Below are 13,653 nucleotides of genomic sequence, written 5' to 3'. Positions count from 1 at the left end.
ACTGTTCACAGCAGGTCAGCCATCCTGCAGCTATCCTAAGCAGAACACAGAGTCCAGACCTTCATGAACCTGCAGACAGGTGGGGGCAGCAGGTCATGCAGAATGAGGGAGTGGGTGCTGATGTCGGTGGCCACCACCAGCCTGCGGCCATCCACTTCCTCCCCCAGAGTCCAGATGTCTATGGACAGAGAGGCCAGGTCGCCACAGGTTGGGATCAGAGCATCTGTCAGCAGGACAGGGCGGCCAAAGTCTAGCGTGACGAAGCGACGAGCCCCTGTGAGGAAGGGACAGTGGATATGGGGAGATCACTTTGGAAACATCTGACTCGCTTTTAAAGATGAATGAAGTTGCCACACTGCATATTCCAAATAGATAAATGTAGCAACATGATTTGAAATTACAATTACCATACAACAAGTTTACTCATACATGTTTCAATTTATTTCAGAATGTAAAAGTTGAATTAAACATTTTCAAGCAGCAGTTACGTGGTAAATCTGGAACACTGCTACATGACATACCAGAGTGCATCCTCTCTATGATGATGGACTGATGTGGAGGAGGCTGCAGAAAGTGAGACGCCTGGGAAATAGCCAAAGCCAGACCACTGCCCATGGGACTCTGTAGCAAAAACAAACCATCATTTCACAATTAAAAAGGTTAAAAGAACAAAGAAAAGATGTTTACCTTTTGTCAGAAATTATAAATAGACTCTATTTTGTTATTTGTTTCTTTACACTGTGCAATACATGGGCTCAGTACCATTTCAAAATTGTTTCAGTCAAATACTTCTTTAAAAGGAGAAACCTGCAATAAATCTACTATAATAAATCATTAAATGACCATGATGGGTCATCAGAGATCAAGGAAACATGTAAAGTTGAAATACTTGCTTTATTTGGCATGAACACTACAACCATGGCATTCCCCTTTGAAACTGACTGAAATAGCTGTTTTTATGTCCATTTCACATTAATCAGAGTTCAAATTAATGTTCACCACATCAGTAAGTGTCTGTTTATGAGTCCTAAGAAATCATTAATAATCTTGTAGAGGGTGTAGATGTTTGTAACAGTTAAATTGAGAAAAATGTTAATGGAGTCTGGCAGCAGTGAGACATGCAGCCACTTAATTCATTGTCCAGAGTGTGTTATTTCAGAGCAGTGGGCTTTTGTTTTCAGGATAACAGGCAGAACTTTACAGCGACAGACAACTGACAGCTATAAATACCAGATCAACTCATTGTTGGACTCACTGTCATTATTGTCAATTTACAAGCTTGTGTACATCCTGTGCTCCTGATGAGCTCCTGCAGCCTGTATGTCTGAGGAGAAGGAAGCTGGGGGGAACAACACGCTTCAATCATTGAGTGTATATTAAACAGGATTAAAACCTATATAATGTACAGTCTAAGGCTCCAACCCACTATCTGGACTGCTATACTCATTTTTGAATGCACAATGACAACATATTGCTCCTTTATAAACTCTTTACTTTGAGAAAATGAGAAAATTACTATAATAGAAATATAAACACATTTTTATATAAAACTAGAGCTGGGGTACATACGAAAACATATTGCAGTAATGTCTTTATATCATTTGATCACTATCACAATATAAATAAATTTTGATATGTTTTTGTTGAGCTTAAAGATTCCCTTTTGCTTACAATGCTGGTATTGAGAACCAAAAAAATGGCAAAACCGTTTGAGGTGGAAACAGAGAGTCTATTTACATGAATGAACAATACCAATATAAACACAAATATCATATGTTGTCAATATAAATCTTTACTGAAGCTTTCATAATCTAACCAATGTGGCTGCATGGAACTAACCGGCTTTGCTTTCTGAGTGTTCTTGTGTGCAGCCAGATTCACAGGCCCTGGATCCATCATAGAGCCGGGGAAGAGGTGGGCCAGCTCCGCACTAAAGGCCGCGGACACCGCCTCATTGGGCGGCGTGAGAGGAGGGGTCATGAAGAGGGGTGTGGTTTTAGGTGTCGGAGGAATGACGTCAGAAGGGTGGATGAAGAAGCCAGGAGCAGAGGAGGGGTTGGAAGGCACAGAGTTGTGGATGGGCCCCACGCCAGAAGCAGCGGCGGCTGCAGAGGTGGTCTGATGCAGTTTGGCCTCCAGCTTGGCCTTCTGTTCTCAAACAGACAAAGAGGTGTTAGGAACACTTAACTGGTACTATAACAATATAATACCTTAGAGACTAATTTCTACAGCTGGATTCTCCTGTTTGACATTAAATATCTCTTTTTGACTCATCCTGCATGGTCGGCTTCGGTTTCTGTTGGGAATCTTCTGCCACACAAATACAGATGACAAGAGCAAGAGTGACAGCCCTTTCATAGTCACAGCCTGAAGCTGATTAAACCACTGCATGTATATTATATATTAATCAGACAAGATTTTCAGTCTTGCCCCAGCTCATGTTTTGGGTTGGTCACTTTGTTTCTTCTTTCAGCCTGGACATCTTTCAAGTTAAGTTCTCTGTTCTTCATTTTTAGCATGACAATGACACATCTGGTTGACCAATAGCAATGACCTGTCTGGAACATGCACTTTAAATTTAGTTCCAGGAACTAGTTCCCACAATGAGCAGAAAAAAAGAAACCATGATGATAACAACATGTAGTGTTAGGTTTTGTTACATTCCTACAATGTAAAGAGACCAATGAAACACTGCTAACACAGAATATCTCACTGAATTTTAACTTGAATTTGCCAAGTTTAAATGTAACAGTATCAGTTCTCCAAACACTAAAGTGAAATCCTGTGTGTGAGTCTGTGTGTCAACTATCTTTGACCTGCTGCTGCAGCTTCAGCAGCTGCTGTTGTTTCTCCTGCAGGACCTGCAGCTGCTGCTCTGCAGACACCATGGCGTGGGAGAGCGACTGCAGAGCCACCTGAGCGGCAGAGCTCAGAGCTGTAGAGGCTTCACCAACTGTTCCCGTCGACAGGCCACCTACTGCAGGCGTCACGCCAAACGTACTCACTGCAATTAAAAAGCATAAGGTCAGACAACTTGCAACTGATGAGCCAAAGAGAAGTTAAATGAAAGAAAAGTCAGGTTTACCAGTGAACATGCTGGCGTCATCTCGTTCCACCCTTGTGCCATCACTAGTGGAGATACAAGTAAAGTGCAAAGGCTCCACCTCCAGGAGGCCTGTTAGTGCTGTGAAGCTGCCCTCTGCTGCTGCACAGCTGCTCACTTTTCCATTCCCTGCAGACACACAACACCCAAAACAAAACAACATCAGGGAGTCTCCTTTAAAAATAAACGTTCAACACTGTCCAGCATTTCACCATCTCACAATTACAAAGTACAATGGAGCTGGGGCGGCTCATGGATGAAGTGAAAGCACCGAAGTGCTTTGTAAAGACAACAGCCACAGCAAGACTTAAAGTCTCATTTACTTTCTGTCCCCACACAAGCATGATAACTCATTTTTCACATACACAACTGTCATGTTTTATATTTTCTGCTGACTTTAACTGCCATGTATGAGAGAGAAAATGGCTTAAACTAACATTAAAGAATGTGGTTACAGTCTGTAAATCATTAAATAATTGTTTTCCTGCCCCCACACTGATACAAAAGACATTTGCAAGTGATTATCTTCACTGCATATTACTGCTGTAACAAAATAATTTCATGTCATATTCAGTTTTTGTTATTAGTGAAGTGCTGCAGTAAAAAATCTCAGGGAAAGGAGTGCAATGACACCCAGGGATTTAATTCATCTGTGTGTCACAGCAATCCTTTTGAATTTCAAGTCCAGTATTTTATTTAGACAAATAAGGTCTATTATAATTGATATCATAACAAAGCAGTGACATGTAAATCAGACTCATTTTAAAATATGCCACTATCATCATTATTCCAATATGCTTTATGTGTTTCAGGATGATGACTGAATAAAATATTGAAATATTAGGCAAATTCATTGTTATATTAATCTAACATTATTTTTAAAAGTCATTACAATAATAGATAAATTAGTTGTTAGATGAATCTACTAATCAGAAAGAATGTTCAGATTAACAAATTAAAAGTCAATCATAGAAATAAAAATATACTTCTTTTTTTTATATTGGTATACTTTCTGTTTTTTGTATCTTCTGGCTGAATAACATCACTGCAATATGATGTGAATACCTGAGAGAATGTCAGAGAGGTCAATCTCATCTGACTGGACTCCGATGCTGCTGTTGAAGGCATTCTTACAGGAGGACCCACTGACCTCCAGGTCAAAGAGCACCGGGTCAAATGGAGAGCTGTACAGGCCGTACCTGGACAGAGGTGGACAGGAGACATTTGTGTTTAGATAAAAACGTCAATGAGACAATGTCAAGCGGTATAAATGAGCATTACTCCAGCAGACATTGGAGCCATTTACATCTGCTAAATATAACTTAAATAACAGAATAAAATGGTGACATAGGCCTCTCCCGAACTAAGAAGTTAGAATATACCTTGTCTGCAGCAGTGCCTCCAGTGGGGTGAGGCGGTCCTGCAGCTGTCGAGAGATGGCGGTGAGCAGGGAGGCGCAGGCGGTGCTGCAGCCGGCGAGGTCCTCCTCTTTCACGTAGTTCAGCAACACGAAGTACCAGAACACTGAGCCTGAAAGCAGACAGCAGAGAGAGAGGTGAGAACACTAATACTGAGGAGTCATGAAGGAGAAAGGGTATGCTCGTCTGTGTTGTTGGTCAGTTACTTACCACCTGTTGCTGCTGCAGGCAAGTAAGGCATATTGTCCAGCAGAGCTTTCAGAAGACTCACACCAAAACCTTGCTGACTTGGGTCCCCTTTCCCATTGCTACAGTGGGGAATCAAACAGCATGTTCATTATCATCACCACACAAACCCAACATGTACAGTAACTATATCATGTAGGCTTTTTCCACTACAGCAACTTCACAACCAATGACATGAGGTGTAGATATTATCATACATTCTTCTCTTCTTTCCACTGTATGCACTTTGTTAGCAAGTTCCTGAATCTACATTTGTACCTTGTTCAAGAGGTGGCACTAAACGGAGCTCAGATGATTCCAGGGGAATCCAAAAATGCAACTGATAATTAATGCAGGACAAGGAATTAAATAAGTAATATTCAGGTAGTCACGTTTCAAGTAGTGAAATATTTTCTCCAACAAGAAGCTGGAGTGCATGACCTACACTACATCATTCCGCTGGAGGAAAATAAAATACTCAGAGAAGCAACAGATTCAACAGATTCAACAGACCACCAACTCTCTGTCTTTGGACTCAAAAGGAACAGGGCAGTGTGGAACAGAGATAGAGCAGACTCTGTAGAACCAGTCAGCTGTGTGGAAGCTGGTCTGGTATCGGTCTTGTGTGCTCATTTTGCTTTTCTTTCTAAGGCTGCAACTAATTATTATTTTTATTATCAGTTAATATGCACATTATTTTCACAGTTTATCTCTTAGTCTGTAAAATGTTACAAAAAATTTGAAAAATCACAATCATTTCCCAGAGGCCAAAGTGATATCACATTGCTTCTTTTGTTCAAACTACGGTCTAAAATCTTAAGACTCTTCTATTACTGTCATAATGACAAAGAACAGCTGTAAATCTTTACATTAAAAAAATGCAACCAGCAAATGTTTGACATTTTTGCTTGAAAACTTTTTTTTTTTCTTCAATCGACTAACCATTGCAGCTCTAACTCTGTCCACCTGCTACTGTGGTTGCGATCTTCTGTTAATGTAACAATACTGACATTTAAAAGTCAGCTCATAAAAAATACGAGCTTCTATCCCAGTGTCACCATATATGGTGTGACCTCACATACTTACATACTGTAAATCTGCAGTGTTCTGGTTTGGACAACACATTGGAAAACCCAACAGAACCTGGAACCTAACCATTACAGCTCCTCACAGGTTCAGATTCCGGGATGCTCCAGGTGTACAGGGTTGTAATGTTCACAGAGAAGAAAAGAGCTAAAAGCATCATCAATGAAAAGTTTCTTACCTAATGCAAAGTGCAAGAAAGCGAGCACATTTGTGTGCTGTGCTCCGGCCAGCCTCAAAGAAACACATCCGCACAATATCAGTCAGTCGCGTCCGGGTTTTTGCCAGCAGCCCCTCCTTTCCTTCTCGTAAGCTAAAAGGAAGCCGAAGTATATATCACTTGTCTATGAAAATGTCAAAGTGGACTTAATGTTTGACCTAGATGTCCTAGATGATACTGTCAGACTTGCTGTGCTACAACTTTCATCCTACCTGCAGGGTCCATTGGAGAAAACTCCGGCAAGCCAGCACAAAATGTCCAAGATGAGGCTTTGGGAGTGCTCAGTGGCCGGGTTGCCCTCTGTCCGCCGACACAGCGCATCCAGCAGCCTCTCATGGAAGTCTAGGAACTGTAGCATAGCACAGCGTTGGACCCTGAAAAGCATGAGAGAAGAAAAAGAAAATTAACTTCTGCAAAATGTCCAGGAGATACAAACATAATCCTAGGAGACACTGTCAGCTGACTAAATGTCTGTTACCGTTAACACTAAATTCAACCTTAACTTCTGTCAGATGTGTACTCTTATAGTATAGTGTTCATTATGATAACATTTTGACAGTAGTGTGAACAGAACCAGCAGTGAGCTGACCTTTCTTTGGGTATCGACGTCTTCTTAAACCTTCTGATTGTGACTGAAACCTCCTGCAGCAGGTCACAGCCTCGCAGGTTTTCTACTTTCTTCGAGGGTGCTGAGCTCTCTGTTTTCACTGCAGAGACCTTCTCCTACACACACACACACACACACACACACGCACACAAACAAATTAAAAACACACAATTAACTGAATTTGACTCAATCTGTTGTTGGGTAGTGCCACCGTGAAGACAACCATTGTGTAGATGTGTAGGCACAGGTTATTGGTGTAATTAACACAGTTCTCAAGGCTCAATATGATATAAATATATTCTATCAGTTCAAATGCACATTATATTTATATATTCAGTGCTTTACTTTGCTGTCAGGGGGAAACCGTGGTTATATAAGTCAAATATCACTCTCTAAAGCAACTTGACTCCTTAAGCAAAACCAGCAATTGCACCTCGTGGAACAGGTGAGTTGATGGTCTACTGCTGCCTCTATTTGTTAGATTCTTTGTGTCACTGTGGAACTTTGGTGAATCTGGACTTACCCTTGAAAAAAGACAAGTCACACAATAGCACAAATAAAATGAAAGAAAGTGGTAAAATTAGGGGCAAAATTCAAGGTAAAATTACTGATTTTGCCAGTGCAGTTTGGTTGGTTTGGAGAGAGTGATGTTTGGCATATATAACTGCTTTTTTCCCAACTGTCTGGCAGCAAGGAAAAGCAGTGAAAATATCCTAAATATAGTGTGCACTTAAACTGATATACGTTTTTAAGTTATGTGTAAATATGTGTTGCTGCTGACACTGTCACACAGCAGAACATTTCTTAGCTTCATACAGTGGTGCTCCTGCTGCTTCTCCAAACTGGGAGTGTGTTGACCTCCATCTACTGTAGGTAATTTATTGACTATTAATAAGTACCTCATACAATCACACTTCCGAAGTAATAATCCAAAATATCCCCTTAATGTCATGGTTAAACTACTCTGACCTAGACCCCAAGCACCAGACCCATTAGCTGGAAACACATATGGCAGTTTCTGAATAATAACCACAAATCAGGACAGTAAAAAACACCTGTTTGAACAAATAATCTGAAATACCCTGTTAATGGCCAGTATGAGCTGGAGAAATTATAACAGCAAGCAAGACCTGCTTCCATGTTAATATGGGCATCTTCGCTGTTGTAAGACAGATTTGAAAAAAATCATGAATGATGAAGCATGGACAGTGTGAGTTTATACCTTGGAGGCCTGAGCCCGTTGCAGCAGGGTAGACAGTGAGTGAGCTTTGGTGCCCTGAGGCTTCGCACTGGGCATCCTCAACACAGGCCGGGGGCTGTCCTCCATCCCCCTGTCACTCACTGCTTTGATGTGAACCAGGAAGGACCGGTACTTCCCTCCTGCCATGCCTGTAGTGGACGGGCAGGACAAGTGAGAAACACTGACACACTCATAACTTCATGGATGACTGACTCTCGCTGTCAGGGATCAGTGAGTAAATGTGACGGGTGTTACCTTTGACCAGCTTGGGGCTGGTGAGGCTGAGCATGCCTGCATGGCCAGAGAGGTCCAGCCCACTGGCCAGCCACACTGGACCACACAAGATGTCCTCCTTGTGGTCCTCTAGGAATGGACACAGTACAGAGCCTACAACAAACACACAAGCACATCAGCTCACTGTGGATAATACACATGATATTACACACATTTAAGTTTGATTTCAATTTAATCAGCTTTATTGGCATGATATTTTAGATCAAAGCAAAAAAAAATTATATTATAAACAATACATACAATACTATATACAGTAAAAAGTAAATGTTGAAGGTGAAATAAAAAAAGAAAAGAATAAAGAATATAACAATATTTTAACAATATATAAACACAAAATAATTTTTTTAAAAAAAGGTATAAAAAGGCAAAATATGAGCTGTGAGGAGAATTAACAACATCTATCATGTGCTGTTATGTTTGTTCTTTATGCTGTCACATGCACAGACACATGTTGCAGTTTCCATGGTGATAACACTATTTTCCCCCAGAACATATTTAATTTTGGTTTCAGAGAATGTATTGAAATCTTTGAGTTTACATTTAACTTTTGTGAGGAACTTTCCCCAAATATCTTTATATCTGCTACAGTGTAGCAGGAAATGTTGTTCTGTCTCCACCAGTCTCTGTGGACTAGGGGTGTCATGGTTACCTGTGTAGCGGTAAACCCTGGTAAAAATGTTGACTATAACAATTACCATTTCAATTCAAAAAATATATATTTATCTCGGTGGATTACCGCGCCCGCAGTGTAGGCACCGTGAGCCTTTCCAGCATCTCATCTGAGTCTGCTGAAGTTGCTGTGCAGGCACACTTTGTAGCCTACAACCCCTAACAAACTTCAGATGAGACGGTGAAATGAAGACATGGCATTATTGAGTGCTAGTTGAAGGCACAACAATGCCATACACTTCGTTTGTTTTAACCATTTTAGTTGACAGTCACTACGTGTGTATTACTATATAACAGGGGTCCCTAACTGGTGGACCGCGGTCCAAGTCCGGACCCACATGCTGTACTATATGGACCCGGACCCATAACCATTAAATTATTAAGAGATTTTAAATTCTGACAGTACACTTCTATTTTAATTGGTGCAACTCTTCCGGTTTTTCCGGCGCTGGTTTAGCTGATCAGGAAATGCACAGACCAACTGCAGAGAAGCTGCATGTGGAGGAGACTGTTGTTAATGACGGAGTTTATTACAACAGAAACTAACGTGATGGTTAATGACATCGACACCAACCAGATGCACTTATAAAATTAAACAACTGTATAAGGAGGCCTATACGTAAAACAGGAGAGTCTGTGTTTCTCTGTGAGAAACTTTCAGACCTTCTCACAGCAGAGTGAACAGGTGAGGGAGGAGAGGAGGGCAGACTGATCACTAATCAATCACTGATACCATCGTTCTCTCGGACTAATTAAAAAAATAAAAATGCCAAAATTGGTGACAAACCAAACCTGGGTGTCCACACAAATAAAGTCTTTGTGTGAAACACTGCAGATTGTAACATCGTGCTGTTTACAGACAGTCTGCTGTCATTAGTTTGACAGAGACAGAGAGGGTCGTGTCTAGAAGGGAACCCTAGACCCACGCAAGATCGAGCGACTTTGATTATTTTAGTAGAAATAACGCACACAAATCTCGCGAGAGTTGTGCAAATAAAGAGTTACCTTCTAGACACGACCAAAAAAGGTGCGCAGCTCCAAAAACAGAAAATCATGTCGCGGTGCCGATGTTTTTAATGTGGCGGGCCGCCATAAATAAAACACTATTCACTGAACCACAGAGAGTCACTGAAACACTGATCACTGACCTGCTCTGATGGAAAAATACTCACATTCTTTACTTAGGTATTTTTACATTGTGGTATTAGTGTTTTTACTTAATTACAATTTAAATATTTTGCATGTTATTGTAGGACTATCAATTTCTTCTGAACATATTCAAGGATTTATTTGTCACATGCTTGTAATACTAATGCAAGACATGTAGTGAAATGCAGTTGATGGCTCAGCTTATAATGTGCAGAGATGTATGTGTGAATAAATGAGGTGTGTGTGGCGGGGGGGATATATACATGGAATATGTGTAAGGAGAAGGGAAGGGTGCATGATAGGGCTCACGTGGAGGAAGAAGGCCTGTCTTCATTGTTGTTGCTGATCAGGCCTAACACCACTGTGTCATCAACAAACTTGACAATGGAGGTATTGCTGTTGTTTGCTGAACAGTCATGTATTCAACACACTTTTTAAAAAATACCGCGGTAATACCGAAAACCGTGATAATTTTGGTCAAAATAACCATGAGGTTAAAATTTCATACCGTGACACCCCTACTGTGGACACAGTTGACACAGCCTGACTTCTCTGGGCAGCCAGGTCTGCCTGTGTCTGCCAGTCTCTACAGCCAGGCTGTGATCACTGAGTCTGTTCATAGTTCATGTATTATCTCAGTTTCTGATCAGGCACCATGCTCAGATAGTCTGTTTGGAGCCAAATGACACTGAAATCTGTTTTGAGTTTTTGTGGTAGATGTCCAGTAGTTAATGTCATTTTCTTTTTGTTTAGCTATAATTTGGCTGGTCCAGATTGTGTGAGGACTGTCCTGAGGCCAGTGGAGAGCTTTGTAATGGTAGGAGCTGGGGTCACTAGCTTTAGTGTCCCCATTAAAACGGGAAATTGGCCAAGTTAATCTTGGCATTCATTGCTGGGGGTGTTCCTGTAGACTCTGAGAATGCACTTGCAAATCACAGTGTGCAGGGTCATCACCACCACCACTGATGACATTACTATTACTGTGAATTGTTAATTTTAAGTAGTTGTATTCTTTACCTGATGTCTCCTCTATGTCCATGAATTGGATGTCCTCTGTGAAGTCATGCAGCAGAGGCTGGCCGTTCCTCTCCCCATTGGCATGGAGGACATTGGAGAGGGGGAAGGAGATCTGTCTGTCCACTGCTGTCTCTGTAACGCACATGAGAAGGAAGATTCACTAGTCAAATCCTCTGTTTTTAGCTAATATTGGAAAGACATAATCTTGCAACACCAAACTTGCAAAAAATATTAATCTACATATATAATAGTGTACATCAAATCTACATATGTGCAGCACTTTACAGTGAACAGTCAGTAAAAGCTTTCATAAACAAAAATCTCAGAGCAGTGTCCTCACCGCTGACTTTTCCCAGCCCGGGTGCTTTGTTCTTGAGTAAAGTGACCTGGATCTGAGGAATGTTGACGATGTTGGCATTAAGGACAAACTTGAAGTCCACGTGGCCCACCATGCAGGCCTTGGGCAACACCAGCTCAAACACATGCTCGTCCCAGCTGGAGCTGCAGAAAGAACACAAGACAACAACAGGACATTCAACTTAAGAACTGAAGCTGAATGGTTATGGGAGGAGCCCTTCCACCTGTCAGCCATCCAAACATTTGTTTTTGAAGCTACTTCTCCAAATGCAGATGAGCAAAGGACTCCCCTCTACTAAATTTGTACAAGTTTGGATCCCAAAAGAATGACATGTCAAACCAAAACTGGAGGAAAAAAATGAATGCACTCCCAGAGATACTATACCTATTAAAGACACTTTCTGTTCCAGTTCATCTTACGAATTTAGTGAACTGAATAAGATGATCCCAAGAGATCTATGTGGAACAGTAAGAGACCGAGCAACTACCTAAAGACAACAGCATTTTGAAGAAATGCAATTGAATTTGCAACCATACTGAGTAACAACCAACAACAGGACAACAATCTGAATCTAGCGTTTTGAAACCCTCATCCTCTGCCACACTGACTGGCAGCCTATCAGTCTCAATCATACAGAACACCAACTGGAAAATGGCCTCAAAGTTGCATATGACCTCTCTGGAGGAAATGTGTCCACTCTGAGCTTCACATTCTAGCTAGCAAAGCCATTAATGGAGAGTGCGTGCGTGCGTGCGTGCGTGCGTGCGTGCGTGCGTGCGTGCAAACCTTCAGACCAACATGTATGGAAATGTATTTGTCATATCTGAGCAAACTCTAAGATGAGCTCATGGCACTTGATGACGATCTCTTGCTTGCTGCTAGTAACAAAACAGTAATCAACTGGACTGTAATTGTCAATTAAAGCTACTACAAGGAGTTTTTCACTGGTTATATGAAACTGTCTGAAATTAATATTGATGCATTCACATGACCTACGTAAGCGAACAAGACCACCCATGAGAAGAAGAATTTCTACGTAGTCATAGTCTACCATGTCTACCACAGGGTCAGATTCTTCTTGAAATCAGATGAAACAAGCCTGTGTTTACATTTCTTCAAGCAGTTACAGTGAGTAGTACAGTCTCCTGTTAAAGAGAAATAGGAGGAGATTTTATACAGATAATTTTTATTTTTGATGTTATATTTTGTGGTTATGGCAGTGGGAACACTACCACTTGCATCAAAAGGAGCCACGACAATTAATACAATAAGACAGTTCCTTTAAATAAACTCTATAGAAAACATGTCCTTACCTTAAGACTACCATATACTATACAATTTCTAAAATGAAAAAAATGAAAAATGTGAGCCTACGAGATGTATGCAAGTACAAAAGAAGTTAAAAGCAGCTACCTGTCACTCTGAAGCTTCCAGGTGCGGGTGTGTTGAGCTGCGTCTCCATGATGCTGCTGGTGAAGGTGCTGTGGGTGCCGTCGTTGCTGCTGTTCTTGCTGCACCTCCACCCAGCATGGCGGCACTGTGGCTGAGAAGCGTGGAGTCAATGTCTCAAAGCGTGTCAGCTCCACCAGGGACATGAGGCTCTCCGTGGTCAGTGGTTGGTCCACCAGAAGGTCCACTCCTGCACAAAGACAAGTTGGGGGACAAATGTGGGGCATCAGCTCAACTGAGAGGCGAAGTGAAGACTGCGTTGTGGAGTTCAGTGAAAGATCAAGGTGTCTCATGTCATTTCTACCTGTGATCCCGGGGCTAGAAGGGTTGGAGGAGGGCTTGGCCCCCTCAAGCAGCAGTTCAGCCCCTTTAGAAAGGGGGCCATCAATAAACATGTCTCCATCATCTATATCGTCACACACACCTCCAATTTGAAGGAAATGAAGTTCTCCACCTTCAGAGGAGAGCAGAAACAAAATGAATAGCTACCATCACTTTCATTTAACCAATAACTAAATACGTTTATTTATCTACACAGTTTATTCAGGTCAAGTTTTGTTTTGTTATTTTTACTTTTTCAAAAGGAGAAATCACTCGTGGAATCCCAGAAAAACCAACACAAAAAAACAACTCATATCACAGTGCATTCCCAATGAGAGTGAAAACATCAACATAACATCAAATGGTGCATGTCAGTAAATACAGTAACGGACATTGGGAGCAATTAGTAAAATGGTGTAAATGTTTAATGCATCCAACAAAACACATTGACTGAACAACTGAATACTGTATAATAACAGAATAATTTTAGGTAAGCTGAT

General features: G+C 41.2%; 1 protein-coding gene across 2 annotated transcripts in view; it reads right to left on the bottom strand.

The window, feature by feature from the left end:
• The window catches only part of birc6 (baculoviral IAP repeat containing 6), a 152,153-nt gene that overhangs the window by 113,615 nt on the left and 24,885 nt on the right, over positions 1-13,653 (bottom strand). For both annotated transcript variants that reach the window (XM_084735907.1, XM_084735908.1), the window contains exons 11-27: positions 13,137-13,286; positions 12,797-13,022; positions 11,366-11,526; positions 11,026-11,157; positions 8,152-8,283; positions 7,879-8,045; positions 6,639-6,772; positions 6,262-6,423; positions 6,011-6,142; positions 4,732-4,829; positions 4,486-4,633; positions 4,169-4,302; positions 3,086-3,232; positions 2,817-3,004; positions 1,840-2,148; positions 522-621; positions 60-274 (exon numbers count right to left, since the gene is read on the bottom strand). In XM_084735907.1, the coding sequence (XP_084592033.1) occupies positions 60-274; positions 522-621; positions 1,840-2,148; positions 2,817-3,004; positions 3,086-3,232; positions 4,169-4,302; positions 4,486-4,633; positions 4,732-4,829; positions 6,011-6,142; positions 6,262-6,423; positions 6,639-6,772; positions 7,879-8,045; positions 8,152-8,283; positions 11,026-11,157; positions 11,366-11,526; positions 12,797-13,022; positions 13,137-13,286 (2,735 nt within the window). The remainder of the gene's footprint in view (positions 1-59; positions 275-521; positions 622-1,839; positions 2,149-2,816; positions 3,005-3,085; positions 3,233-4,168; positions 4,303-4,485; positions 4,634-4,731; positions 4,830-6,010; positions 6,143-6,261; positions 6,424-6,638; positions 6,773-7,878; positions 8,046-8,151; positions 8,284-11,025; positions 11,158-11,365; positions 11,527-12,796; positions 13,023-13,136; positions 13,287-13,653) is intronic.

The sequence above is a fragment of the Lutjanus erythropterus genome, chromosome 14 (genome assembly GCF_056507025.1).
Source record: "Lutjanus erythropterus isolate fLutEry1 chromosome 14, fLutEry1.hap2, whole genome shotgun sequence".
NCBI classification, from domain to species: Eukaryota; Metazoa; Chordata; class Actinopteri; order Lutjaniformes; family Lutjanidae; genus Lutjanus; species Lutjanus erythropterus.
This window is presented reverse-complemented; position numbering and strand designations above follow the sequence as displayed.